This window comes from Lytechinus variegatus, chromosome 5 (assembly GCF_018143015.1).
Source record: "Lytechinus variegatus isolate NC3 chromosome 5, Lvar_3.0, whole genome shotgun sequence".
In the NCBI taxonomy this organism is placed as follows: Eukaryota; Metazoa; Echinodermata; class Echinoidea; order Temnopleuroida; family Toxopneustidae; genus Lytechinus; species Lytechinus variegatus.
The window spans coordinates 431,004-457,624 of NC_054744.1; the positions used below are offsets into that span (position 1 = coordinate 431,004).

At 37.3% G+C, this 26,621-nt stretch overlaps 1 protein-coding gene across 1 annotated transcript in view; it reads left to right on the plus strand.

The window, feature by feature from the left end:
- The first annotated feature begins 205 nt into the window (after nucleotides 1–205).
- LOC121414781 (protein KRI1 homolog) overlaps nucleotides 206–26,621 on the plus strand; it is a 97,040-nt gene continuing 70,624 nt past the window's right edge. Inside the window, exons 1-4 of the mRNA XM_041607838.1 lie at nucleotides 206–239; nucleotides 10,783–10,856; nucleotides 13,058–13,163; nucleotides 20,733–20,952. Coding sequence (XP_041463772.1) covers nucleotides 212–239; nucleotides 10,783–10,856; nucleotides 13,058–13,163; nucleotides 20,733–20,952 — 428 coding nt within the window. The 5' untranslated portion in view covers nucleotides 206–211. The remainder of the gene's footprint in view (nucleotides 240–10,782; nucleotides 10,857–13,057; nucleotides 13,164–20,732; nucleotides 20,953–26,621) is intronic.

Below are 26,621 nucleotides of genomic sequence, written 5' to 3' on the forward strand. Positions count from 1 at the left end.
TACTTATTTCAAAGTCACCCTCTGCATATTTATTGTCTCGCCCACCAGAGGTGAAGGCGAGACTTAGGGATCAAAATGTCGTCTGGTGTCCATCGTCCGTCCTTCGTCCGTCCTACGTCCGTCCGTCACAAACCTGTAATGACACATAACTCCCAATCCGTAAGTCGCTTTTCAACCAAACTTGGATGGTAGATGGACTTGGGGAACCTGCATGTTATGCTGCAGTCTGATGTCACATGGTAAGGTCAAAAGTCATTTTCAGGTCAATGTTAAAGTTTACATGCAAGACTCTCTTATGACACCTAACTCCCAATCCGTAATTCGCTTTTCAACCAAACTTGGATGGTAGATGGACTTGGGGGACCTGCATGTTATGCGGCAGTCGGAGGTCACATGGTAAGGTCAAAGGTCATTTTCAGGTCAACGTTAAAGTTTACATGCAAGACTCGTATGACACCTAACTCTGCAACCGTAAGTCACTTTTCAACCAAACTTGCAGAGATGCCTCCCGATTTCATCGGGAGGCTCCCGAAAATTCATCCCAACTCCCGCCCTTACGATTACCATCCTTATCCTCCCGAAATTACGATTTTTTGCATTGATCAAATTGGATTGGAAGTACATGTATCGTCTGCTAATTTTAGCATGTATTAACTCCATTACGTTCGCTGCTACTAAATTCTGTGTGAAAGGCAGACAAATAAGGAGCAGCGAAAAGCTGGTGCATGTGATATGCCCAACGGGAATCCACTGTGCACCAGGCCGGTAGGCCCGGCTAGCTTCGTGAGCCGTTTACGCTTGCGGCCGCTGGATTTGTCGAGTCGTGCGGTGGAATATCGGTGTGTGATTTCTGCATGTTGATGAGTTGATATTGACACGAAATGGCGGAAAATCATCAAAAGAAGTCCAAGAAATGGTCTCAGAAGTATAAGACTGAATACAGTCTCTAGTATCCGTGTATTTGGAAGCCGGAAAGAGGAATTTACCAAGCATTTTGCACAATTGCAGCGTGGACATTTCAGTTAAGCACGGAGGTCTTTGGGAGCATACGGACATTACGAAGACAAGATTTTTTATACAGGTAGACCTTACCGCGCTGAGCTTTTCTTTACTGGATTTATACTCAATTATAGTGGAACATAACCTGCCTATAGCTGATAGTTCCTCCTTATTACTATTGTTGAACAGGTACTTTTCTTCTATTGTCCCCTCATTTTTTTTTACATGTAAAAATGCATATTTGATATTTTTTATGTTAAAAAAGTGGGAACAATGTTTTTTAAAAACATGTGAAATGCTCCAAAATAAGGGTCAGATTGCACCAGAGAGCATCTAGAAACCCAGAGCTTCCAGGGCCCTAAGGCGGACCTGGACCCCGGCCGCAAGGGTCGAGCGCTCTGCGCTCGAGATGTGCGCTACGCGCACATAATTTGGTGTCGGTTTGCAAATCCTCCCTAATTCTGATTTCAAAAAGTTGGCATCTCTGAACTTGGATAGTAGATGGACTTGGGGACCTGCATGTTATGCTGCAGTTGGAGGTCACATGGTTAGGTCAAAGGTCATTTTGAGGTCAATGTTAAAGTTTACATGCAATACTCTCTTATGACACCTAACTCCGCAACCGTAAATTACTTTTCAACAAAACTTGGATGGTAGATGTACTTACGCGACCTGCACTTTATGCTGCAGTCAGAGGTCACATGGTAAGGTCAAAGGTCATTTTCATGTCAACATTAAAGTTTAAGTGCAAGGCTCTAATGACAAGTGTCATTCCATCCCAGTCATTTCACAATGAAGTTTCGATATAATTCTCTTGCATGCCCTCGCAAATCACAATATTTCTGGTTATTTTCAGTGGGCGAGACACGAAATTGCTTTTGCCTTGTTTTATTAAACTCTCATCCCCTCAGACCCCCTATTTTTGAAATTAAGTATAATGTGTTTTGTTTTCTCTTCGCTTTAATTCATATTTCTTTCTCAGACCCCCCCCATTTGCTCTATATGCCAGTCACAATTTCACAAAATAAAGACCTCTTTCTCCTCTCTACATTGGTCAGTTTGTCCGGTGAGATAAATTGTATGGATGATGTTAAAATTTCATCTATGTACATGTAACTGGGAATGTGAAATTGAGCAATATTAAAAATTGTCTTCCATTTCGTATTTTACAATCAACCATCATGCCATTTTCATTGTTATGCTTGTAATACCCCTTTCATAATCCCAATTACTATGAATTAGGCGGCCAATAGCTGCATAATTTGGTCGTAAAATTGGAGGAGGACAAGAGTTATCCGCATTACTCTGATGCTGCTATTATCCGCAAAATAGCGGCATCGGGATAAGATTTTGAGTTTATGAACGCATTTCCAAATAATGCGGATAATTGCCATGGTGCGGTCACAAGGTCACCCTTTTCCAACACAACCGCATCGGAGGGGGCGTGTCCAGTTGTCATGGCGATTATCCGCCTTTTTCAGGACGGGCGCTCGTAAAAATAATGCGGCTTATTTTCGGAGTTTGTGAACGCAATTTTTATTGAATTATCCGCATTACTCTTAGGCGGCTAATTGGAGTATAGGTTTATGAAAAGGGTATAAGATTTAATATTCAAATCAACTTGTTGTTGGGATGGACTTGATATTGAAGAGTGACATGTGATATACCCAGTTGTTGTGTGTCGAGACGATCAATTTTAAAAAGTCATTTGGAATAATTAAAGCAAATTTTCATCAATTTTTAGTACAAAATGTTCAGCAATATCATAGAACAAAATAGAAGGTGATTTCCACTATTGAATTGACATTTTTGTCTCGCCTGCATAGCAGAGCGAGACTTTTAGATGTAGGCGCCGCTTTTCCGACGGCAACGGCAGCGTCATCAACATTGAAAAGATTTTGAAATGTTGTCATTGCTTAGAAAGTATTTGGACCCAGTTCATGAAACTTGGACATAAGGGTGAAAGTGTATCACCAAAGATCCTGCCTCAGGAGTTCTTGGTCAAATGACCAAAGTCAAAGGTCACTTAGGGTCAACAAACTTTGATCATGTTGGGGATATTTGTGGGATAGTCATCATAACTTTGACATTTTATAAATCTAGTTCATGAAACTTTGACTTAAAGTATACACACAAAGAAAATTCACGAAAGTGATGATTATAGACAAATTATATATGAATGGAAAGGTCTTTGTCTTTTTATACACAAATATGTCACTAAAAAGTCTTACAGATGTCGTGGAAATGCAAGAAATGAAATTAATAGAGACCCTTCTCAGCCCCCCAGCCGCCCCCAAGCAGAGGATCACACGATCGAAAACTGTCGAGAATAATGACGTCACATGATGATCGACTCTCACATCATCTCTCTCTGTGCAATACACTGATGATACATGTACACCTTCCCGGTCTCTATTTTTCTTCGAATTTACCGTTTTCTTCATGTGTTGTGATATCCGATTTCTGTTTTCGACAACTTCAGACTATAAGGGAACCAGAGCTGTTACTTTGTCCGTTTTTTATTGAATTATGAACTGGAATTTGCCGATTTTGTCCACTCGACAGTCTTCGTTGTGTTGCTCTGAATATTGAAAAACTCCAAGCTGTAAGGTCCCATTCACTTGCTGCCGATGCATGTTGCAGGTTACGCTGTTTGATCCAGTCAAACTCAAGAGTCAAGCCAAGGTAAGCATGTTTGGAAATAGTCTGTACTTGTTCTGACGATGCATTCAGGTCAGATGACAGATACAGATCTGATACAATTTTAGAATCATGCATTTTGGCATAACTACCGGTACTATTAAAATTAAAAAGTTTTTAGGCCTATTTTAGAAATAATGTTTTTTGCACAATTCCAGCACAGCAGATTTTTCTTCAGATTTCTAAATAAACTGGTCAGGACTCAGGCGATTAAATTATTTAGGAGCACTGGCATGGACCATGGCTGAAAATCTGCTGTTTCAGAGGAATGTTTGGCATTATCGTAGTTTTTGTCACCAGTCCATTCACTGCCGTTTATTTCGTCAACGGCGGTGATCCACTCCCATTGACTTTGCACACAACGAGCACACAAATACCAAATTTCACGATAAGGCCAAATGTTTAAGTTTTTATTATACACAGGTCTAGTACCCAATGTGTTTATGCCCAGGAGGGCCCTGCATCGTATACATGTACATTCAGATACACAGAATTATATCACCATAATGCCAATGTCATGAAGCAAGACAAATTTTCAACAGTGGTTACCCTGATCATGCTGATTCCTGGCCAAAACTAGAGTCTGGTGTTTCTTTCTGATGAGAGTGCTGCTACATATGTATGCGTAATGCCTTCAACAATGAAGATAAATGCACTCTTTGTAATGACACAGAGCACCGTACCTCAAGTGATGTTCGCGTAGTCTCCACTTCACTACCGCTAGTACACTATGCTACACACCTACCCGGGTAGGTGTGGCGTACATGTATGGTAGTGTAGCGGTAGTGAAGCAGAGTGGGGCCTACACAAACATCACTTGAGGTAGAGCACCAGTGTTCTGAGTGGAACTTCAGGTGTCTAAACCTACTATTATTTGTTGTTGACCGGGAATTACATGCCACCGCACGTCATCAATCATCAAGATAATGAAATTCATACTTTGATTTGATTATTTAAATTATTTCTTTTTTTTTCTCTCACTCTTCTACACACAGATCTGCACACTTGCTGACTCTGGTGACTTCTGGTCTCTGCTCGCTACTTCAATCTGGGAGATTCCATCATGTCCTCTTACTATGATTACTACTATGAGCTACGGTTTACAAGTTTTGGACTGATAATGATACAACAGAAAATTTATCTTTATCAATCTTGGAAACAATTTTGAGCACAGTTTTGGAGAGAACTAAAAAATTTGACTTGGACAGGAAGTCAGGAATATAGTCGATTTGACATTTTCCGAACCTAGAAATGTTCTTTCCGATGAAGTTTTTTTCTTGATTCGTGTTCCTATGGGGTCCTAGAACAAATTCAGCTTGGTTGCCAAAAGTTGCCGTTTGGGCAATTTTGCTAATTTGCATAAATCCAAAATGGCCGCCAGATGCCATCTTGAAAACCTAACTATTTTGAACCCCTGTCCACAAAATGATGAGTAATGACTCGTTTTAGGGGTTTAGAGATGTGTAGAACTGATTTCTGTAATCATTTTTGCAATATAAGGTCATCTTTAGGTCAAATCCAAGATGGCCGCCATATGCAATCTTGAAAAATTGACTTGTGTTCCCCTTGCCCCAGAATGACGAGTAATACTTCTATTTAGGGGTTTTGGGGTGTGCAGAATCCATTTCTGCTTTCTATTTTGCAATATAATGTCATCTTCAGGTCAAATCCAAGATGGCCGCCATATGACGCCATCTTGAAATATCAATTGTTGAACCCTTTGCCCCAGAATCATGAATAATAACTCTATTCATGAGTCATTAGGTATGTTGATTCAATTCATGTAGTTATTTTGCACAAAAGATAATCTTCAGATCAAATCCAAGATGGCCGCCAACCGCCATCTTGAAAAATTACTGTCTGAGGCTTATACGTGTTAGAACTAATGTAAAGGGATTTCAGTAAGAATACTCATTTCTTTTATTAATTCTCAAGTTCATTTCAACATTAATTGCTCAACTTAGAATGAATCCTCTTTAGGTTTGGGCTATCCATTTCGAGTGTATTTTTTAAGGTCTATTCATACCTTTGTACTGAAGAGGCTTTTAGGGTATATTTCAATTTGAAAGTGTTTTATCAATATTATTTTTCTAAATCAATGTGTCCAATGATTGGTAGGCATCAGTTCGCCTTAAAAGACGATGGTGTATCGCTTGGCCTTACATTTTTGAGAGTGACTATAGAGCACCACTCTAGAGTGGCAGTCTCTAGAGCAAATTTTTACAGATGAAGGAGGAGGGCGCTGAGACACGTTTATATAGAGATGCTGCCCTAGCCTTCCTCCTAGGCCTTTGGTCTGCCAATTTAGCATTCCGATTATTTTCTGACGTCTTGACCCCTGTACCTAGTAGCTCTCCATAGAATGGATGGCGACTATCATCTACACCTTCATAAGTGTTAGTGTCTATGCCGGCAAGTTTTATGTCATATTTGCATGTGTCTTTAAAACGGAGGTGTGATCTATCGATGGGGTGAGACCAATCACACAGCTTACCTTACCTTGGCGAATCCAAGAAGGGATTCGCCAAGGTTTCATGGGGCAAACATGCCCCAACCACCTGAGGTGCCTTTGACTAAGGAGCGAGAATAAGCTTTTGATGCCAGCACGTACGCTGAAGGGCCTCTGTATTTTTCACTTTGTCCTGCCATTTAACGTGCATGATACGTCCGAGGCAGCTGACGTGGAAGGTGTTTAGACACTTTTCTTGGTCGGCGTACGTTTCCAGGACTTACTTCCGTGCATGAGCTTGGCCATGACTGTGACAGATTTTACAATCCTGATGCTTATATGCTTGTCCTGTGAAAGGGGACAAGAGACATATAGTCGGTCCAAGGTAGGTGAGGAGTCCACCATAACCAGACGAGTGTGTGCTGTTGATATACATATCTGGAGGACAGTCGGTGTCTTGAGTCTATCAGGATTTCTGACTGTCTCAAAGTCTGATGGATGGTCCAAACCCCTTACATGCAGTAAGACAGGCAGCTGTTATGTATGACTAGGTCTAATTGTACTCCCACTTCTTGAGAGGCAGGGGCGACATCGTTTCCGTAAAACATTTCACGAATGAGAACAATCCTGACCGTGGAACAGTCTTGGGGAGCCTATCTTCTTCAGGAGGCTAAAGAGTGCACTCCTGCTGACCAAGTCAATGGCTCTTGTCAGGAGGAAAAGTCCAATAATAATTATAAAGGAAGTTAATAATTAAATCAATTTTTTTGAAAAAAAAATACGGAGAAATCACTTTTTAATTCAAATAATACTTTAAAGTCATTTCACTGGAAAAGTATGGTTGCACTGAAATAAAAAAAGGGATCAAAACTCCCGAAATCATAGCCCAAACCTTGAATGGTTTAATTCTAAAGTAAGCGGTTAATGACGAAATCTATCAACCATCTGACCATCTTAGACATGACTTGACCTCAAACTAAAAATGGAGTGATTAAAAGAAATGAATCATTCTCACTGAAATCCCCTTACATGAGCTCCAATACATAACAACAACCTTATTAGGGACAGCACTTCTTCAAGGTTCAATAGTCTCGGAAGTAGTTTTTTTTTTCTTAATATGGCGTTTAGTGGTCATGTTGGATTATTTTGACCTGGAGATGATCCTACATTGCAAAATTATGAACAGAAATTGAATAAACATACCATATAACTCACGAAAAGAGGGATATTATTCATGATTCTGGGACAAAAACTTGAGAATTAATAAAAGAAATGAGTATCTTACTGAAATCCCTTTACATTAGTTCTAACACGTATAAGCCTCAGACAGTAATTTTTCAAGATGGCGGTTGGCGGCCATCTTGGATTTTATCTGAAGATTATCCTTTGTGCAAAATAACTACATGAATTGAATCAACATACCTAATGACTCATGAATCGAGTTATTATGCATGATTCTGGGGCAAAGGGTTCAAAAATTGATATTTCAAGATGGTGTCATATGGCGGCCATCTTGGATTTGACCTGAAGATGACATTATATTGCAAAATAGAAAGCAGAAATGGATTCTGCACACCCCAAAACCCCTAAGTAGAGGTATTACTCGTCATTCTTGGGCAAGGGGAACAAAAGTCAATTTTTCAAGATTGCATATGGCGGCCATCTTGGATTTGACCTGAAGATGACCTTATATTGCAAAAATGATTACAGAAATCAGTTCTACACATCTCTAAACCCCTAAAACGAGTCATTACTCATCATTTTGTGGACAGGGGTTCAAAAGTTAGGTTTTCAAGATGGCATCTGGCGGCCATTTTGGATTTATGCAAATTAGCAAAATTGCCCAAACGGCAACTTTTGGCAACCAAGCTGAATTTGTTCTAGGACCCCTTAGGAACACGAATCAAGAAAAAAACTTCATCGGAAAGAACATTTCTAGGTTGGTGTATTGAGCCTATGAGACTGTCAAATCGACTAATACAGCTTGTCGAAAATAAGAACACACAACTTAAAACGAAAGAACAATTTTAATGTTACTAGGGCATTTTGCGAGAAATTTTCTGATCAATCACACGTCCCAAATCAAGGGTAAGTCCTTTGATTAAAGACAAACGGGTAGTTGAATTGCCATTGCAACTCGACCTTATTAGGCTTGAATTTGAATTTAAGACTCATGCTTGATTTGCAATGGAACATAAGTTTCTTGCAGTGCCCAATAATTATGTTTTGTTATCAGATATCTAATGTGCTGATTTTTCTTGAAAGGTATAATATATTTGTCCTTTTAAACAGTATTTGAATATGGGTACACCTTTTATTTGTTTTCCACAATATTTATTGCATGTACATGTATGAACAGAAGTGAAATATTTATTGTGAAGCACTGTGAATGTTGTGTGCTGTTGTGTGATGGTTCATCATTTTTGTTACAAGACTGTAAGCCTGATGGGTGTGAGGAAGTGGCCTGGATGAAAGAAAAGTGAACATGTGCCCAATTACAGATTTGCATATTCTAAGACAATTTTGTTTCTGGATAGATATTGCTATGCATTCCCTACATTAAGAAAAAAAGGAGAAGTCCACACAATCAAAAATTCATTTGAATTTAAAGAAAAATAAGATATTGCAGGAAATTTCATAAAAACTTTGATTCAAATTTATATAATTACTATTTTAACATTGAGAAATTTTGCCTAATTTATAAAACGATGATATGCTCATCTGTGTCGATGTGCAAATTACACTAACCGATTATGTCACACGCACTAAGTTCTTTTGTATTTTGTTGTTTGATATATTTACATGACATGTAGATTAAATATTTAATTTTCTAATTATTTTCTTAAAATTTTTCGGAGGGATTTTAATTCCTCCAAAAAACATATAGAGTTACAGTTCCGTAAATGTAACCTATTGTGATCGGATGAAGAGTTTCCTATCCTCAAATCTGCAAAGAATTAAAAAACAAAATGCCACAAAAATTAGAAACGAATGTGATGTGAGTGACAACACTAATTTGCATATCATTGCTTTGTGTATATGACTGTTTTGAGTAAAAACAACAAGGGAAATTACTCTATTCAAATAATTTTTAGTTGATGTGGACTTGACTTTTAACTCATCCTCTACCCCTCCCATCCCAAATAAGAGTAGAATCTAATCAAGAACTTGAAAATCAAAAGCAGCAATTAAGAAGTAAGATTTGATAAATACAGGTTTGAATAGGATTTCACAAGAAAAAAAAAAAGAAAAAAAGCTGGGTCGGGACGGGAAAAAAAAATACTTGAGTGAATACGAGTTTTGAACACGTTTGGCCACAGACCATTTCCTTTTGAGAGGGTAGCTTTTAAGATATATGAAACAAAGTCCGCTCGCCACTGTGGGCTAATCATGTTTCGGCAATTCAACTGCAATTTCAATCATTTCGCGATGGATATTGCCGTATTATTTTGTGGTTCCTGACTTTGCTACGTAATGAAATTTCATAATTTTTTTTCAGTCGTGAAGAAGAATGTCTATGCTTTATATTGATTATAATATTAATTTGTCGCAAGTGTGATTTCTAAGTGAAAATATGCTTTGTTTATTCATATATATTTCTTGAAAAAAAAATTATTTATTCTAAGCTAAATATCGGTTACCAAAATACGTTAAATGTGCACTTTATTTCACTGTTCAGTAAATTCAAACTTTTATCTATATAACAAGACCAATCTTGTGAGGAATAAACAATTCTAAGAGCAAAAAACTCTGATTGGAAAGGTCGTCTTCAATGGGCTGCTGTCAGCTCAGCTGCTCACTGCTCATTGTGTGACGTCACTCAGCTGGAGCTTGCAAGAGGACCGGTGGAAGGCAGAAATATGGCTTGAAAATAAATCATTTTTTGAGAGCTGATTTCTGCAAACTCTAATCATTATTTTGAAAAGTGAAGCTATATGTCTGATTAGTAATACTCCCCCTTTACAATGATGACCACAAAAAGGCATTATAAAATACTTTTGATTCTTCGGGTGTCTACTTTAAGTGCAATTAAGTATCCCTAATCATCCTGTGCAAGTTTCAGGTCACATGATCAAGGTCAAAGTTAATTTAGCATCAACAAACTGAGAATGTTGGGGGTATTTGTGGAATTGTCATAGCTTTTAAAGTTTATAGATCTCGTTCATGAAACTTGATCATATGAGCAACCATGTATCCCTTAATATCCTGTGCGTGTTTCAGGTGACATGATCAAGATCAAAGGACATTTCAGGTCATAACCTTTGGGTTTGTTGGGGGTATTTGTTGAATTGTGACCAGAACTTAAAAAGTTAATGGATCTACACATGTAGATCATAAAACATAAATATAAGGTTAATCAAGTATGAAAGATTGTTTTGCACACGTCTTAGGTCACAGAATCATAGTCAAAGGTCATGTTGGGTCAATGTAAATAGTATTTTATTATCATATGAGTGTTTTCTTTTGCAAATAATTATTCAATAGCTGTTTTCAAAGTCAATATTTGCGTAATGCAGGGGAGAGAGCCAGAGGCATTCCACTTGTTAGTGTAATCTAACAATTTTAAAGTGACACCCGACCCACCCCCCATCATAATTGTTAATAATATGAATGTTGCTTGACTTCTATTTCAGACAAAGACAAATATGGTGATTATGACGAAGGAGATGAATCCAGCTCTTCAGAGACTGAAGATGAAGATGCAGAGGTATGTTTAAAGATAAATGAAGTCTAATTGGTGATCACTGGGGTGTTAACCCTTATTAAATAGAGAGGGGGGTCAATTTGACCCACCCTTTAACAAATTTTGCTGCTACGCTGCCGCGCAAATTTATTTGACTGCGCCGCTCGCCGACTTTTTAATTATCAAGTCTTGTGCTTCTTTTTAGTCCAAATTTGCGATGCTCGGGTATGCGTTTCTCGAAATTACATGTACACAATATTTTGTAAAAAGAGCATATTGGTCCCTGAATTGCTAATAAACGTGATTACGTGTACAAAGTCAATGCAAAATGTGTTTTTCAACCAAAAATCAGAAATATGTGATTATTTTTACTTTTGTTGGTTTAGATGGATTTATTTATGTTTTTGATGATCGCAAAATGGTCCCTGACAAAGTTCATCCAAAAAAAAAATAATAGAAACAAAGGTTTGAAAAAGAAATAAATACATAATTAAAAAAACAATAAGATACATGTACGTAGGAAATTTATTATTTTCAGAATTTTTTTTGTAGGTTTTTGTTAGAAATGTAAAATTTTACATGTTCACTCAAAGTTAGCATTTCCCTAGCTTTTTAAATAATAATAGAATAAAAATAATAATAAAAACATTTGAGCAATTACATGTATATAAGCAAGTATATGATGGTCTAAAATAGCCCAGTTGATTTAAGATAGGGTTAAAACCTTGCATTGCAAAATATTAATAGAGGTTGGTTAAATAGACACCAGAATCAGCTCAATAGGACTTTGTCCATTATCAAGAGATGATGAGTTAGTGTGCAAATGATGCATGGGTTAGAGTGGGTCAGTAGGAACTGTGTGCACAAGGTAACTTTGGCATGGTTAAACCCACGAGGCGCAGCCGAGTGGGTTTAGACCATAATGCCAAAGTTACCGTAATGCCAAAGTTACCGTGTGCACACAGTTCCACTGACCCACGAAAGAAACCCATGCATCATCTGTTTTATAGAATGGAATTTTTTAAACAATAAATCACAAAAATTAATGATTTACCGGATGCATGATTTTTTTTTACCAGATGCATGATTTATTTACCGGATGCATGAAAATTCCAAAATGTAATGCAGACACTTTGATAACCCTGGACAACATAAATATGGGTTTAACTGGATAATATGTTGCCACAAAGTCATTATTATCCCCAAAATGCCAGATACAGCTTTGCATTGACTAGATCTTGAGGCAGCCTCCGACCTCCAATAGCTGTTTGTGTATGCCCGGGACGCGCCGGGGCCAGCGCCTGCCTGGGCCTGCAATGGAGATTTGGCTGTGCACAGCAAGGGCAGTAGATTAAACGTTGGATCGTATGTCTGTAGTCACTTCTCAATAACGAGTATGTGGGCAGTTTTAATCCCTATGACAATTACGGTACCGTATTTGTACTTACAGATCACTTTGCATCCTTTATTTGATTCGTTCTGCATTGATCGAAAATTCTAAATTTTGACGTAAACAAGCGTAACAGTACATGCGCAATGACATCACAATGACCTTTTCGGGCGATAGCTTGTTTACAGTGGATTTCGTTTTGATTATCGGGATATCGTTCATTCAGCCCAATAAAAATTCTTGCACAGCTCTCAACCAATCAGATTGCAGGGATTTTCTCATCTATTCTATAATATTTTTAGGCCATGCCCCCTCAAAACTGCTTTTTTTTGTCTCGCCCACCAGAGGTCCTTCGGTTACAAACCTAATGACACATAACTCCACAACCATAACTCGCTTTTCAACCAAGCTTGGATGGTAGATGGACTTGGTGGACCTTCATGTTATGCTGCAGATGGAGGTCACATGGTTAGGTCAAAGGTCATTTTCAGGTCAACGTTAAGTTTTTATACAAGAGTCTCGTATGACACCTAACTTTGAAATCATGTCGCCATCAGAAGAATGTAACATTTCAAAATTAGGCAAAAATACTACAGTTTCAAGTACTTCATCAGTTTTTAACCAATAGTTAAATGTACGTGTAGCTCGCACACTGGTCTTGGGGTAAAAATTGGCAAGACACATTTTCCCCATGTGTCGGAAACTGTTGCCATGGTAACGGATGGCATACAGCGGGGTATTGATCAACTTCAGTTATAGTTCTAAGATTCAACTTTGTTTTCAATATCTGCATACTTTTTTCTTTACCTGCATATGTGTTTTGTTTTTATTACAGGGTCTCACCCCGCAGATTGAGAAAGATTTCTTCAAGACTCTATCCATCATTAAGAGTAGAGACCCCAAGATGTACACAAAGGACATCAAGTTTTATCACAGTGAAGGTTATTTTGATTTGCCTATATTCATTTAGATTAGTTACATGTATCATGAAAAGACCTGTACCGGCCACACAGAAACAGTGGTAAGCGCTGACAATTCGCTTTACAGAGGCCCTGTTACAAACAGTAATGCCTCCAATATGTCTCGGCTGTTCGTTATTTCACAAGAATACATTATTTACATCTTGGATCAACGTTTGACATCAGATTCCGAAAGATGCTAATGGACCTACTGTTGTGCTTACAACGTTTCTGTGCGGCCGTAACAAGAGATCCCCCCAACATTTTTGTCTCGTCTGCATAGTAGAGTGAGACTATAGTCGCTGCTTTTCTGACGGCTCCAGCAGTGGTGATGGCGTCGTCAACATTGCAATCCTTGACCATGTTGGGGTACTTGTTGAATGCCATCATAACTTTGAACGTTAATGGATCTAGCTCATCAAATATGGACATAAAGGTATTGAGGTATGACTTATCGTCTTGTATGAGTCTTATACCATGGTCACATTTGTTCTACGGCGGCCATACGGCGAGTTGAAAACAGCCGTTTTAACATTTTTTGTCCAACTACATATAGGTGGTTTGAATCAAAATTAATAAAACGGCTGTTTCCGACTCGCCATACGGCCGCCGTAGAGCAAATGTGACCAAGGTATAAGTTCACATGATCAAGTCAAAGGCCATTCAGGGTTTATGAACCTAGAATTCAAATGAATGGCGTGTTTTGTGTGAAGTTGTTTTTAAAGTCATCACTAGTGATACGTGTACATCGATTCTCATAATGCTGGTGAGACGTCCAGACGAGTAAAGTGATGAGCTCTTCCCTCAATTTTTTGTCTCACCTGCGAAGCAAAGTGAGACTATAGGCGCCGCTTTTCCGGCGACGGCGGCGGCGGCGTCAACATCAAATCTTAACCTGAGGTTAAGTTTTTGAAATGACGTCATAACTTAGAAAGTATATGGACCTAGTTAATAAAACTTGGCCATAAGGTTAATCAAGTATTACTGAACATCCTATTAGAGTTTCATGTCACATGACCAAGGTCAAAGGTCATTTAGGGTCAATGAACTTACACCATGTTGGAGGAATCAACATCGAAATCTTAACCTGAGGTTAAGTTTTTGAAATGTCATCATAACTTAGAAAATATATGGACCTAGTTCATGAAACTTGGACATTAGGTTAATCAAGTATCACTGAACATCCTACATGAGTTTCACGTCACATGACCAAGGTCAAAGGTCATTTAGGGTCAATGAACTTTGGCCGAATTGGGGATATCTGTTGAATTCCCATCATAACTTTGAAAGTTTATGGATCTGATTCATGAAACTTGGACACAATAGTAATCAAGCATCACTGAAAATTTTGTGCAAGTTTCAGGTCTCATGATTAAGGTCAAAGTTCATTTAGGGTCAATGAACTTTGGCCGAATCGGGGGTATCTGTGGAATTACCATCATAACTTTGAAAGTTTATTGGTCTAGTTCATTAAACTTGGACATTAGAGTAATCAAGTATCACTGAACATCCTGTGCGCGTTTCAGGTCACATGACCAAGGTCAAAGGTCAATGAACTTTGGCCGAATAGGGTGTATCTGTTGAATTACCATCATAACTTTGAAAGTTTATGGATCTGATTCATGAAACTTGTACATAAGAGTAATCAAGTATCACTGAACATCCTGTTCGAGTTTCAGGTCACATGATCAAGGTCATGTAAGGTCAATGAACTTTGGCCATGTTGGGGTTTTTTGTTGAATAACCATCATATCTCTGTAAGTTTATTGGTCTAGTTCATAAAAAGTGGACATAAGAGTAACCATGTATCACTGAACATCTTGTGCGAGTTAGAGTAGTATTCAAAGTCAGCACTGCTGCTATATTGAACCGCATGATGCAGGTGAGACGGCCAGAGGCATTCCACTTGTTTTTTTTTACATTTTCTCAGGTCTTAAATATATTTTGAGACCCACTTTGTAATTATTGGGTACATACATGTAGCTCTAATCACACTAATCAGGAATTTTTCACCGAAATTTGCATTTGTATGCTTATTTTGTGCTATACATGTATCAGATCAAAATGACTTAGGTTTTAGTTTATTTTTTGTGGTAATGTTTGGAACAAAATACCATAAATATGAAAATTAAAACTTGAAAAAAAAAGAAAATGACTGATAACAAAGAAATCCATGTACAGTTGTGCTCAGAAGTATTCATACCCCTTGGAAAATCAAAGTTTTTTTGCATTTTTAATAACAATAAGAGTAGAACTGGACTCAGTTACAAATCAGTTGAATACATTTAGGTACAAAAGCATGCCATTTTTATTTTCACCTTATTTGCATATCAAAAGAATAGATAACTTTCCTGGATTTTCTGATGTCTAAAAGTATTCATACCCCTGTCATGAACCATAAGTTAATAATCAATTGAATAGCCTTTATTTGCAATGACTGCCTCCAGACATCTCATATAGTTTGTTATACTAAGTTCTTGCATGTCTCTACAGGGATTTTAGCCCATTCCTTAAGGTTCTCCACTTTGTTGAAAGTCTTGAACTTTCTGATGATGCTTTGGACAGTAGCCACATGAATCTCAAAACGCTTGGATATTGCCTTGTAGCCCAAACCATCTTTGTGAGCATTCACTATTCGTGATCTCAGATCGTCAATAAGTTCCTTTCACTTGACCATGATGGAGTTTAAGCCGATTCCGATGAACTGACAAAGATCTTGCCACTGATTCTCAATTTATAGAACCACTGATATTTTTTTAATTGAAAGACTTTGACTTACTCGACAAAATTTTATTTAAAAAATGCAAAATGCCCCCCATCTTGAATTGAATTAATTTGAAATTAATTTCATCAACATGGCAACTAACATCTGGATTAATGCCAGAAAGGGAAAGATTTCTGAGATCTCAGGAACTTCCTCTTCCTGGATACCATGCAAAATGGCTTAAAGTAGAAATATATTGAAAATCGTAAAAATGGAGAATCATACATCACAATAAAGGAGAAAATAAGGAGAACATGATGGTGTACATCATTTATTATGGAGACCGATAAAAGTCAGTTAATTGATAGTTTAAAGTTCTCTCTCTGAATGCTTCAAACACGCAGAATTACGTCCGCGAAATTGGGGATTTTTTATGACGTCACTGTCTGTACGAGAGGCGTGATTGGCTCTCCCACGTGAAGCTCCACTTGCATGCAAAACCTGTTGCAAGGGTACATTTTCTCCACATTGTCACTGAATACTTCGATCCCGAAATGAAAGAAAACCCAGAATTTTATCTAGATTTGGATTTTCAAATTGATGATTTTGAGATGAAGAGAATGATGATGAAGTGAACAACACAGTGACGTAGTTGGAGGTAAATTGGGGGAATTACGCCGATGATCATGATGATGATGATGAAAATTTAACTTGCAACACGATCACAAGTGATGCATGTACATGCCGATTCGCTACCAATTCATGCTGCTGGAAGTGCTAGCTACACCGCGCGGGCCAAATTGAATTCATGCTGAACATGAATAACCACATCCAGACAGAGTCTATCATAAGAAGGAAAATGATATAACTGTACTTACAAACAAGTGAATAATCCGAACCTGAAGGCAAATCAACTCAACGAATAGTAGCAGACGATATGGCATATGCACTGACGATAAACTTCATGGGGCTGGGATAGATTGTCACTCGTTCTGTTAGATGTAACTTTTATCTCATTAATTTGACAAAATTACGAAACTCGGGGAATTATTTCTCTATATAAAAATATAGTAACATCTCTTATCATTTGTTGAATTACAATAAAACCTGTTTTGAAGGAAAACGTTGAGGTAAATTAAAATTAGATGTAAAAGATCATCCCATCATGCGTAGCATTATGTGATCGTAAACAAACCATCAAAACAACACATGATGCCGTTTTGTTTGCTCGCCTTGGCTGAGACTGAGAGAATAGATCTATGCACGTGTTGCACAGCTCTCAATCAGCAAGGCGGGCAAGGAAGGAATACGTGCATGTTTGAGATGGTTTGTTTGCAATGACATACAAGCTACGCATGTTGGGGATGTAATTTTAGTTTACCTCAACGTTTTCCTTCAAAACAGGTTTTATCGTAATACAAAAATAATAAGAGATGTTACTATATTTTTATATATATAAATAATTCCCCGAGTTTCGTAATTTTGTCAAATTAATGAGTTACAAATTACATCTAACAGAACGAGTGACAATCTATTCCAGCCACATGAAGTTTATCGTCGGTGCATATCGTCTGCTGCTATTCGTTGAGTTGATTTGCTTTCAGGTTCGGATTATTCACTTGTTTGTAAGTACAGTTATATCATTATTTTCCTTCTTATGATAGACTCTGTCTGGATGTGGTTATTCATTTTCATGGATTTATAATTTGGCCCGTGCGGTGTAGCTACCACTTGTAGCAGCAGCTGCACTGATGAGTTGGTAGCGAATCGGCATGTACATGACTTGTGATCGTTATTTTTTCGTCATCATCATCGGCATAGTTCCCCCAATTTACCTCCAACTACGTCACTGTGTTGTTCACTTCATCATCATTCTCTTCATCTTTAAAATCATCAATTTGAAAATCCAAATCTAGATAAAATTCTGGGTTTTCTTTCAATTCGTGATAGAAGTATTCACTGACAGTGTGGAGGAAACGTACCCACGCAACAGGTTTTGCATGCAAGTGGAGCTTCACTTTGGAGAGCCAATCACGCCTCTCGTACAGACAGTGACGTCATCAAATTCCGGTCAATTCACAGACCGATGCGAGGCATATTTCGGAGGGGCATTTTAGCGTTTTTTAATCGGCGATTTTCACCTTTTTGTATTATTTTCGGTATTTTTGAATGACCCACTGATGTTCCCCACATCATTACCTTTCCATTGATATATAATAAGACCACGTTCATAATCAATATATTTCTCCTTTAAATTCTTTTGTATTCATGTTTGGCATTATAAGGGTCCAGCTTGAAACCATATGGGGTAGTAGTAAAAATGTTGAATTATCGAAAATAAGGTGTCTTATACTTGAGCAGGACAGGGGTATGAATACTTTTGAACATCAGAAAATTCAGAAAAGTCATCTTCTCTATTGTTATGCAAATGAGATGAAAATTAAATCAGAATGGTTTTGTAGATAATGTCTAGTAGTATTTAACTACTATGCAAGTTATCCTAGTCCAACTTTCATTTTATGAAAAATGCAAAAATCGCATATTTTTTTAGGGGTATGAATACTTCTGAGCATAACTGTACATATGATGTACATATGATATAAAAAAAAACATATCCTTCAGAAAATTTAACTTATTTCACATTATGGCCACTTACACACTCACCTCACAGTGTTACACACACACACAGCATAACGGTCAGGAGGAAAATATAATTCACACCACACATGTCAAATGTGTGCTGTGAATTATATTTTTCCATGACATACATGTATATTACCCTAAGTAACAGACTCTAAACTGCACTCGTAAATTAACCGCACCCTCAACTTTGGACTAATCACACAAAAAAAATCATCACAATCTCTTTCTAAATGATAATCCTTCATTCTCACTTTACATGCATATTTGAGGTACCAAGAAAAGAAAATTAAAGATTCCAAAGTATCAAAAGAGATTAACGGTATACGGATATCTGCTGTTCTTGATCAATTCATTTACAAATGATAGCAAGAAAGAAAGATTCTGACATTATTGTCCACTTACACACTTACCTCACAGTGTTACATCCACACACAGCACTGCCGTTCTTGTACATTGCAAAGTATGATACGGTACCGGTACGTCACATCACGATATCATCAAATTATGATACCGAGTCTTTCCCGGCATGGGAGAGGAAGAAACATTCACATTTCCCGCATCATAACCTCATTACCACTTTCAGGATTTGTCTAGCATTCAAAGTCTTAGCATGCATTTTGGATACAGGAATACTTAGTAGGTTAAAAAAACCAAAGAAATCAGCAATTTTTTTCAGTTGTTTTTTACAACTTCGTGCCTTCTCTCTTGTGTGGTGGTGTCTTATGAAAAGCAAATAGGAAAGAAAAAATAAGCTGGAGTGTGGGCTGTAATTTCATAACGGGACTTCGGAGGAGGGGAGGATAACACCCCCTTTGGGAGTTTACATATATACGTAAGATCGTATCTCTGTGTGGGGGATCAAATGAATAGGACCAGCTTTAGTCGCACTATAAGCATAACGCAAGCTCTCACGCGACTCGCTCGGTTGTGGCAAGATATTACCAAGTACCGTATGCTTGGCGTCTGTTTGAACTTTGCCAGGGAACTTCGCTGCTTTGAATCAATTACTTAAGAATAAAGTCGAAATTATTTTTATGAAGGAAGGTGTGTTTCTTAAACTTTTATGGACAATTCTTGATTAAGATCTTAATAACCCAAGCGACATTGCCCTAGGCAGCTACGCCTGGCCACCCAATGTGTTGTGAACTGGCAGACGTTTACGGTACATGTTCGAAAGGGGTTACGACGGGCTGTTAATTATTGTTTTCTTGAGTCTTTCTCTAGCCTTGTCATCATAACAGACATCAAATATCATGTTAGCTATGTAAAATAAACCAAAACCAATCTCCCTGTGAATAACCTTCATTCAGGGGGAAATGGACTTATTTTTCAGGCCGAGTCTGGCTCAGACCTGTCACTGTGGATAAACCGCACCCCCGACTTTTGCTTCTATCCTGCTGAGAAAAAGGTGCGGTTAATAGACTGTTATTTATGGTATTCTAATTCTGCCCCAAACATTCATAATGTAAAAAAAAATTTGACACACATTTGTATTAAAAACTGGAATGTTAGATGATTCTTTAAGGACAAGTCCACCCCAGCAAAAAGTTGATTTACATAAAGAGAGAAAAATCCAACAAACAACATTAAAAGTTTTATCAAAATCGGATGTAAAATAAGAAAGTTATGACATTTTAAAGTTTTGCTTAATGTCACAAAACAGTTATATATGCACATCTTGGTTGGTATGCAAATGAGGAGACTGATGATGTCATCCACTCTTTCTTTTGTTTTTTTATTATATGAAATATTTTAATTTTCTCATTATCAAGTGAAACAATCATTAATTCCTCCCTGAACATGTGGAATTAGCATTGTTTAATACTATATGGTTCAGTCAAGTTGGTTCTTATTATCAAATTAGTAAAAATGAAATATTGTATAATTTATACACATTAAAAAAACAAGAGAAAATGTGAAGGGCATCATCGTCTGCCTCATTTGCATGTCATGAAGTTGTGCATTTCACTGTTTTGTGAAAAATAAGCGAAACTTGAAAATGTCATACCTCCATTATTTTACCTCCGATTTTCATGAAATTTTCAGCGCTATATGCTAGTTTGATTTTTCTCTATTAATTCAAATCAACATTTTTCTGGGGTGGACTTGACCTTTAAGTATGAATTACATTATTGTCCTTTTACCAGAAATTTTGAGAGGTTTTAAGGAGCAAACGTTTATTTATAATTCTTCCTCTTAATTAGATTCTGGTTCAGATGATAACCAACAAGAATCATCGCGCAGACCTAAACAAAATAAAGAATCCTCAAGGAAAGATAAACCTATGTACCTAAAGGACTATGAAAGAAAGATTATTGTAGAGAAGGAAGGAATGTTCACTGATGATATACAGGGCAGTGAAGAGGAAATTGAGAGGGCCATGTCTCCAACGTATGCAGAGGAGCAACAACATTTGAAAGAAAGGTGAGTTTAAAGTAGGGATTGTTAACCTACATGTGTTTATTCTAGTAGGCATTCTTGTATCCAGTGTATGCATACATGCCTACTATTCGTACAGAATTTTTCTGATCTTTATTCCGAATTCTGATTTCTTGAACAAAATATTCTGATAGTGGAGGTAAGTCAGAATTGTGTTGAAATAAGTTCAAGTCATATCAATTAATTTGTATACGGGTGTTTGATAGCTTTACATCAGTCGAACTTTGATGCATCAAGTTTTGTCAAGGTGGGAAAATCTGCCATTTTTGTCTCACCTGCGAAGCAGTTTTAGTCTCTCTTTGACTATTGTAAAGCTGTGACTAATTGAAAAAAAAATCATTGATTTGAATTATTTCTCTTACAATATACATGAATACTAGTAATTGGCAAAGGGTTTGTTGGCAGTTTTGATAAGGGATTTTTTCTCTTGGATTTTTTTAATAATAATAATAATAATATAGGATATTTATATTGCGCACATATCCGCCTTGTTAGGTGCTCAAGGCGCTCCTATATTACTCGGCTAAGCTAGTCGTTCATAGCGCACACAGCTTCTTAAGGAATTACTTCCCACCGGTACCCATTTACCTCACCTGGGTTGAGTGCAGCACATTGTGGATCAGTTTCTTGCTGAAGGAAATTATGCCATGTCTGGGATTCGAACCTACGACCCTCTGTTTCAAAGTCCGAAGACTAATCCACTGGGCCACAACGCTCCACGCTAAATATTTTTACTTTTCTCTACTCACTGGGAATTCCCTATGGAATATTCTTTCATAGGCCTATGTATGATAGAATTAAGTTCAGATACATGATTCCTCAAATTTATTTTTAATTGTCCATTTTTACTGGATTTTAATTACAAAATATGTGGTTAAAGTGATTGGTGAACATTTGTTTGACTTTTAAAATATCTGAGCTAGAAGGTCACACTTGTCACCTGTGCCTGTGATATGTTACAAAAATGAAGCCCAGAAAAAATTGCGTTCCAAAATAATTATTTAGTGCTTCAAAAATTGAAATATAAAGTGACCGGAAACACCATCTTAATTTCATCCCATACACTTATGTGTACTTTTTAGGCGTCTATAAGACGCCTATTTACAAAATCAGGGTTTGCCTTGTAGTTTTAGCTTTTCATTCTCAATAATGTTTGTTTTCAGGGTTTATTAGTATAGCTGGATGGAAAATAGAGATTTGTTTGTTTGGGTAAAGAAGTTTGTTTGCCTTCTTCCATTAATTACATTCCTTAAAGGTGTTGATTTCGTTTGCTAGTTTTTCTGGGTTAGGCTAGCGATTGGAATGTGGAAGTGAAAGAGGGCAAACTGACTGGGTTGCTAGGCATTCAGGACTAATAGAAGTCCATTGGAACTTCAGTTATTTACTACTTTGCTTCTTATTCATGTTCTTCGGCTCGCTTGCATTCTTCAGTGATTAGAGGGGGAGAGAAAGAGAGAGAGAGAATGTGAACAGGTGTTGAAGCAAGGAGTGCTGGTAATTCCTTGGTGGAAGTGAGCTGTGAGTGGCTGAAGTGACAAGAGTCGCAAAAGAGGATTAATTGACTGAGAGCAGTTGGGGGAGTGGTCAAGAGAGTTACGTAAGTTGGAAGAATAATGGAAAGCCGAAGAACTTGAATTTGGAATCGGAGTACACAATAATTAAGTTCCGTTTTATACACTTCATTATAGGCGGATTAATTTTGCGCATTACACCAAAAGTGATAGGGTCGACTTGGGGATAGGCTTTTTTCGCCACGCGGTGTTTGACCAAAAAGGGGATAAAAAGGAGTGTTTAGTTGCCAAGGGGCAGTTTTTCGTTCCCGATTTGTTTTGCCGCCGTAGGCCATGTCGGCTTAATTTTTGTCTATCGTCGGTCGTCCAGCCCAGAGATGCGACATATATTCTTATCCAGCATGTAATTTGACTTTGATTTAGAATAAAACCTGATACACAACTTAACTTCATCGAACTTGTCATTCTTTGACTCCCGTCTTTTTTTTGTACGTGGGCAGCGCAAGACGGTGGGCGGCCACCGGCCGTCTTGCAAAGCTGTGCCGCTACATTAGTTCTAATACATGCACTTGTACACATGTTTCATCTTGGTTTGATAATTTTTTAAATCGGCTACTCACAAAGTTAAACAATACCTTTAAGAACAATATTAGACGTGAAATGTATAACATCAATATTGATGTCATTGTAAGAGTACGGGGGGATAATTACCCTTTTTTTTTCGAAGGAACTTTAAAAAAAAAAAAAAAAAAATCTGATATGAATAAAAAAATCTGATTTTTAAAAAAAAAATTAAAAAAATTGCCAACCATGAAACTAAATGAATAACCCTTCACATTTTCATAACTTACACCCCTATAGGCAAGAGTAGAATAGGACATCCATGTATCATTATAGCAAATGGGCAGATCTATTTCCAATAGAGGGACAATTGCTGTACGTGAGATTGAGGGGAAGGGACGATTTCTTTTATACGGAACTTCTCTGTTTATTAAATTTCTCATGTATTTGTAGGTTTTTAATTTTGATTTTTTTTAATTTCCTGCAGGCTTTTTTTTCAGTCATAATTACCACTAAATTCATTAAGTTGTGTGATATTTTTTAGATGAAGGAAGGTAGCTTCCATTGAATATGCACTGAAAACACACACAAATCACCATTTCTTGAAGATGATATCATCATATAAAAATCTATATATTGTCACAAATGTGTGGTATTCTTTGTGAAATTGGTCTCAAAACTTGTGCAAGACTTCAAAGAAAAACCTATAAAACTATACAGCGATATCAAGGTGTTTCAAAGGACCTTATCATGCGAAATGTTAAAGATGGAAGGTGAGTTTTGCCCCCAGTATTTGTTGGGTAAAGAAAATAAAAAAGGTCATTTTAAACTAGGTTGAAATTGAAATTTGTATTCAATTTTAAAAGATTGATATGAGTAAAAGATGTTATGATATTAAACTTTTGCAAAAAACATCTAAGCAGGGCAAGATAACTTCATAAAAAAAGTTTCAAAGGGGTCGGACGTACAGGGGGTCGGATGTACAAAAAAGTTACACGTCCGACCCCCACTTAACTTGAAATCCTGGACTAGTGGTGAGCTACCTTCTGGTGTCTATATCAAACAAACCAAGCTTGCTTTGCATCTGACTTTGGGAAAATTTATCTGCTTTTGTTTTGCTTGTAAGAAAAGTGTATGTGAAAAGGGGTCGGACGTACATTTGAAAGTGCCTGCTTTTAATATATTTGGTGTAAAAAATATAAGAAAAATAAAAAAAACCCCTAACTTATTAATTAGAAACCTGACATAACAACTTGGACAACATCCAACTTTGATGATTTCAAAGCTTATAAAAGGTTTAAAATTTGTTGCAAACTTGACCTTTTAAAATAAGAAAAATTCCATTTTGTTGCTATGGTGACTTCAATGCCTTGCCAAAATGAAATGCTACATTGTTTGAAATTATTTCTTTCAGATTTATACATTTCAGTGTCTTAGCTTTCAAGTGATACCTAATTTGTTCTGTTTGTAGGATTTTGAAATTTTGACCAAAAGGTTTACTATGGAACAGCCCAGTAACATTTCGTATCGCAGCTCCCTGAGTCAGCTAGCTGCAGTGGTTTCAGGCATGCATGCTCACGCACGCCAGACGGCCGGCGCGGCCAGCTGAATATATACTGTATGCTGTAGTGGTAGGCCTCCATACTGTCATGACTATGCGATCTTTGTGTGTAGATTAACAAAAAGGGCGCATGACGAATTGGCTTGCAATTTCAACTGTAGAAAGTTGATAAATGCGTGCAAAATCGGGAGAAAAATTGCACTACTTTGAAAATTATTGGTTGCCCGATTCGGGCCACCAAAACTTGCCCGAGGTGAATTTCTGGTGGCCCCGGGCCACCGCTAATGTCGAGCCTTGACTAAGGTCAAAGGTCATTTAGGGTCAATGAACTTTGGCCAAGTTGGGTAATTGTTGAATTGCCATTATAACTTTGACAGTTTATGGATAGAGTGAATGAAATGTGGACATGGGTGTAGTTGACAAGTTTTTAGTCACCGTTCAAATGTCATCTATGGTCAATGAACAGGGTATTAGGTCATTATATGAGTGGTGTTTTTGTGAATGATTATTTTATAGTAGTTTTCAAAGTTAGCACTGCTGCTATATTAAATCGTGTAATGCAGGCGAGACTGCCAGAGGCGTTTTTTCATATTCGATTAGAGTATGGATGGGAGATATAATTTCATGTCACATTTGACCCTAAATTTCATCATGGCGTCATCAAAATGGCATCAGAACTCAAAATTTCCGTTTTGCTTCTTATGACGTCACATAGTTATGCATATTTGACTCTACTCAATAAATATTGGTCAGTTTTTCGCTCAGTTTTGTATATTGATGTACATGTACATTTAGCCGAGAGCATACTCTTTCTGATGTTTTGGCTATTCTCTTATTTTAAGGAATGGATCATCCTGTGAAATGGCAATGTATAGAGGCATGAAATTTTTGCTCATTTTGCATGCAATCTCTATGGGAATTGACTTTTTCTCAAAACTGGATTCTACATTCCTCTATTTGGTGAGCCATACATGTACTTGTATCTCGACTACATGTATTTCTTGTCTGTTTTCGCTAAGCTTTAAGTATGTTGTAGCTGAGATTCTACGCTATCGCATTTTTTGATCAGATGGAGGGATCATTCCTATATTTCACTTTGTCACGGCCCTATATTGGGGTGCGGAAAGGAAAGAGAGGTACTTGTGAACGGATACTCAGTACAACAAACCCTGACACTTTGAATAAATTTTATGATATCATTTAATTAATAAGTTATTGTTTCCATGTCAATTTACAACAGTGGAAAGAAGTTATTATTAATTACAAAAGCTTGGAAAACCTAATCGAACACTAGTGTGTTCAAAACACATTTGAGAGTTTGATTCATATATCAATTGAAGAGGAAAAATATTCACGGACTAAATGAAACACCCACACCCAATCACACATACGCATTCACACGAAACCTGATTATCAGTTCGCAGTAGGGTGGGGCCCCTTGGTTTTGAAACACGGTTCCAACTCTTGCCGGTGATGGCGCTGTCGATATTTCTGCGACAAATCGGTGATCTGAACGGTGTTGCGACATCCCAAAACGACAACCTTTAGCCGTCCTTGACGATCAGTATTGGCTGCATAATCGTACCCGACAGGGTAGCCGACTCAAGTCCCGACGATGGAACTCTATATTAAAACAATAATCCAAAATGTCTTTCGAGAAAAGGATCTTTGAGATTAAGAAATATATTTACCCAAACAAACATTCGCATTCATCCTCAAGCATACATGCCAATCATGTCCGTTTGGATTACATTTCCTCATTTTACCTAACGCATTAAAGATCCAGGTAAACAAATCTTTTATAAATAAATCATTTCAAAAGATTAAATCATCCTTTCATATGCTCTTTAAAACATTTCATAAGAATGATAAATTAACAATCAATGATGGAAATGATCTACAAAAGATATTTCTATCACATTGGCTATTCATTTCTTCCGTTTTTCCATTTAGTAATTGAGTTTAATCTATACCAATACTCAATAACTATTAATTTGAAATCAGTTCTATATTTAACATTC